Source organism: Habropoda laboriosa, unplaced genomic scaffold (genome assembly GCF_001263275.1).
Source record: "Habropoda laboriosa isolate 0110345459 unplaced genomic scaffold, ASM126327v1 scaffold561, whole genome shotgun sequence".
NCBI classification, from domain to species: domain Eukaryota; kingdom Metazoa; phylum Arthropoda; class Insecta; order Hymenoptera; family Apidae; genus Habropoda; species Habropoda laboriosa.
Window position 1 is genome coordinate 145,343 of NW_017100686.1, and position 2,143 is coordinate 147,485.

General features: G+C 26.5%; 1 protein-coding gene across 1 annotated transcript in view; it reads left to right on the plus strand.

Moving 5' to 3' along the window:
• Window positions 1-2,143, plus strand: part of LOC108576861 (intraflagellar transport protein 122 homolog) — a 6,550-nt gene that overhangs the window by 4,071 nt on the left and 336 nt on the right. The window contains 5 exon segments of the mRNA XM_017939923.1: window positions 9-306; window positions 484-710; window positions 992-1,373; window positions 1,633-1,799; window positions 1,988-2,141. Of these exon segments, the coding sequence (XP_017795412.1) occupies window positions 9-306; window positions 484-710; window positions 992-1,373; window positions 1,633-1,799; window positions 1,988-2,141 (1,228 nt within the window).

Genomic DNA, 2,143 nt, shown 5'->3' on the forward strand with positions numbered 1-2,143 from the left:
ATATAATTGCGGAATATGGTTGGATTGACATGTTAATTAAAGTTGGCAGACAACTTAATAAGGCAGATAGAGATAATTTAACTGTAATTGCTAAAAAATTGAAAAAATTGGGTGCAACACATGGTGCAGCTGAAATTTTCAGTCGTTTGGGAGATGATCCTGATGTAGCAGATGTTTTAGTGGAAGCTCAAGCTTGGCCAGAGGCGTTTGAATTAGCTGAAAGAAATCCTAAATTAAAAGCTCGAATATATGGACCATATGCTAGATGGTTGGGAGAGACTGGTCATTTTTCTGAAGCACAAGAAGGTGAATGGAAAGAAATGTTATTTACAATACTTCATTAGTATGAAGATAAAATTTTATCAAGATTAATATATGTCATTTTAACATTTAGAACATGAAGAAAAAATTATTCATAATTTGCCTGCATTATATTTGTATGAAATACTACTATTAATTAAAAATATTTACATAGTTTTTTAGCATTTCAGATAGCTGGACAATCAGATGAATCTGTAATGGTTTTGTTAATGTTAGCCAGAAATGCTGCTATCGAGAAGAGATTTCGCGATGCTTCTTATTTTTATTGGCTTCTTTCTCAAATTAGTTTAAATCTTAACAAAACCACTAATGAATTACAAAAAATATTTTTGCAATATTATGAAAAAGCTGAAGTTTATTATGCTTATCACGAAGTGCACAAATATGTGGTAAGTAATTGTCATGTGTACGATATTGTTTAAGATGTATTTTAGCGAACATAACTTATACAGCAACCTAATATTAAAAATGTAAGTAATTTGCTTGTATCTATTCATTATATCTGAAGTGAAAAAAGAATTATTTTAAACAAGTAATTTCATTAAAAACTCTAAACAGTGTTAGAAAACATAATTAGTCAGTGGAGTATAATACTAAAATGAATTTAAATATAACATACAAATTAAATATAACGTATTACAACACTAATAACGTAATAATTTATGTTTAGGAAGAACCGTTCACGTCATTGATGCCAGAAGCTCTTTTCAACATTGCACGATTTCTGTTAATCAGAACTGAAAATATTCAAGTTGAAGGGATTTCAAGATTTTCCATAATGTATACGTTATTAAAACAAGCTACTCTTCTTGGCGCTAATAAATTAACTATGCAATTATTTGAAAAACTACGTAAAACAAAAATTCCAACAAGTCAGCTTAGCCAATTAGAAATTTCAAATTTAATTGCTCGAGCTTCTTCTTATAGAGATCCTGAAGAACTTCTACCTCTTTGTTATAAATGTTCAACTTTTAATCCTTTGTTATCACCCAATAATCAAGGGCAATGTGTGCAATGTGGATTAACATTTCAATATTCTTTTGTAATGTTTGGTAAGTTACACTACTATTAGATTATTTATAAAAATTTTAAAAAGTGTCACGTTAAAAATTATACATAATATTATATTACACAATATGTATCTACTTTGAAGATACAAGAATTTTAATAATACATGTTTAAGTTTTTAAAGTTTTAAAATAATTTGTATGTTATATTTGTTTTATCCACTGTATCTCAAAAGATATTCATATTAATAAATGATTACTGAAGGTACGAAAAGATATTGTAATATATTTCTTGAAATTGCAGAAATTCTACCATTGGTTGAATTTGAATTAGAAGAAAATATTTCGGATGAAGAAGCAGAAAAACTAATAAATGAATCATTATCTTTGTCTACTGATATGACAGATACTAATCAATTTACCATTACACCTGAAATAGATCTTTTTACTGCACGTTTAATGAAATATGAGGTATGAGTAATTTTATTAAGTATATAATTTTAGGGATTGAAAATCTAATTAATAAAGATAAAGATAATAAACTTTATTTTGATAATTTTGATTACCTCTTCTTCAATTATTAACATCTTATTTGAGTATTATATGTTTATAATGTTTAATTATAATAGATTTAAATTGATGATATTTATTCATTGTAGGAGAAATCTAATACCTCTACTATAGTTGTAGGGAGAAATATTTTAAAAAATATGGATCCATATACTGTACTAATTATAAAGTGGCCGAAACCATTCAAAACAAAATATTTCAAAAATCTTTTACCTGACTTGCAAATTACATTTTGTAAATCTTGT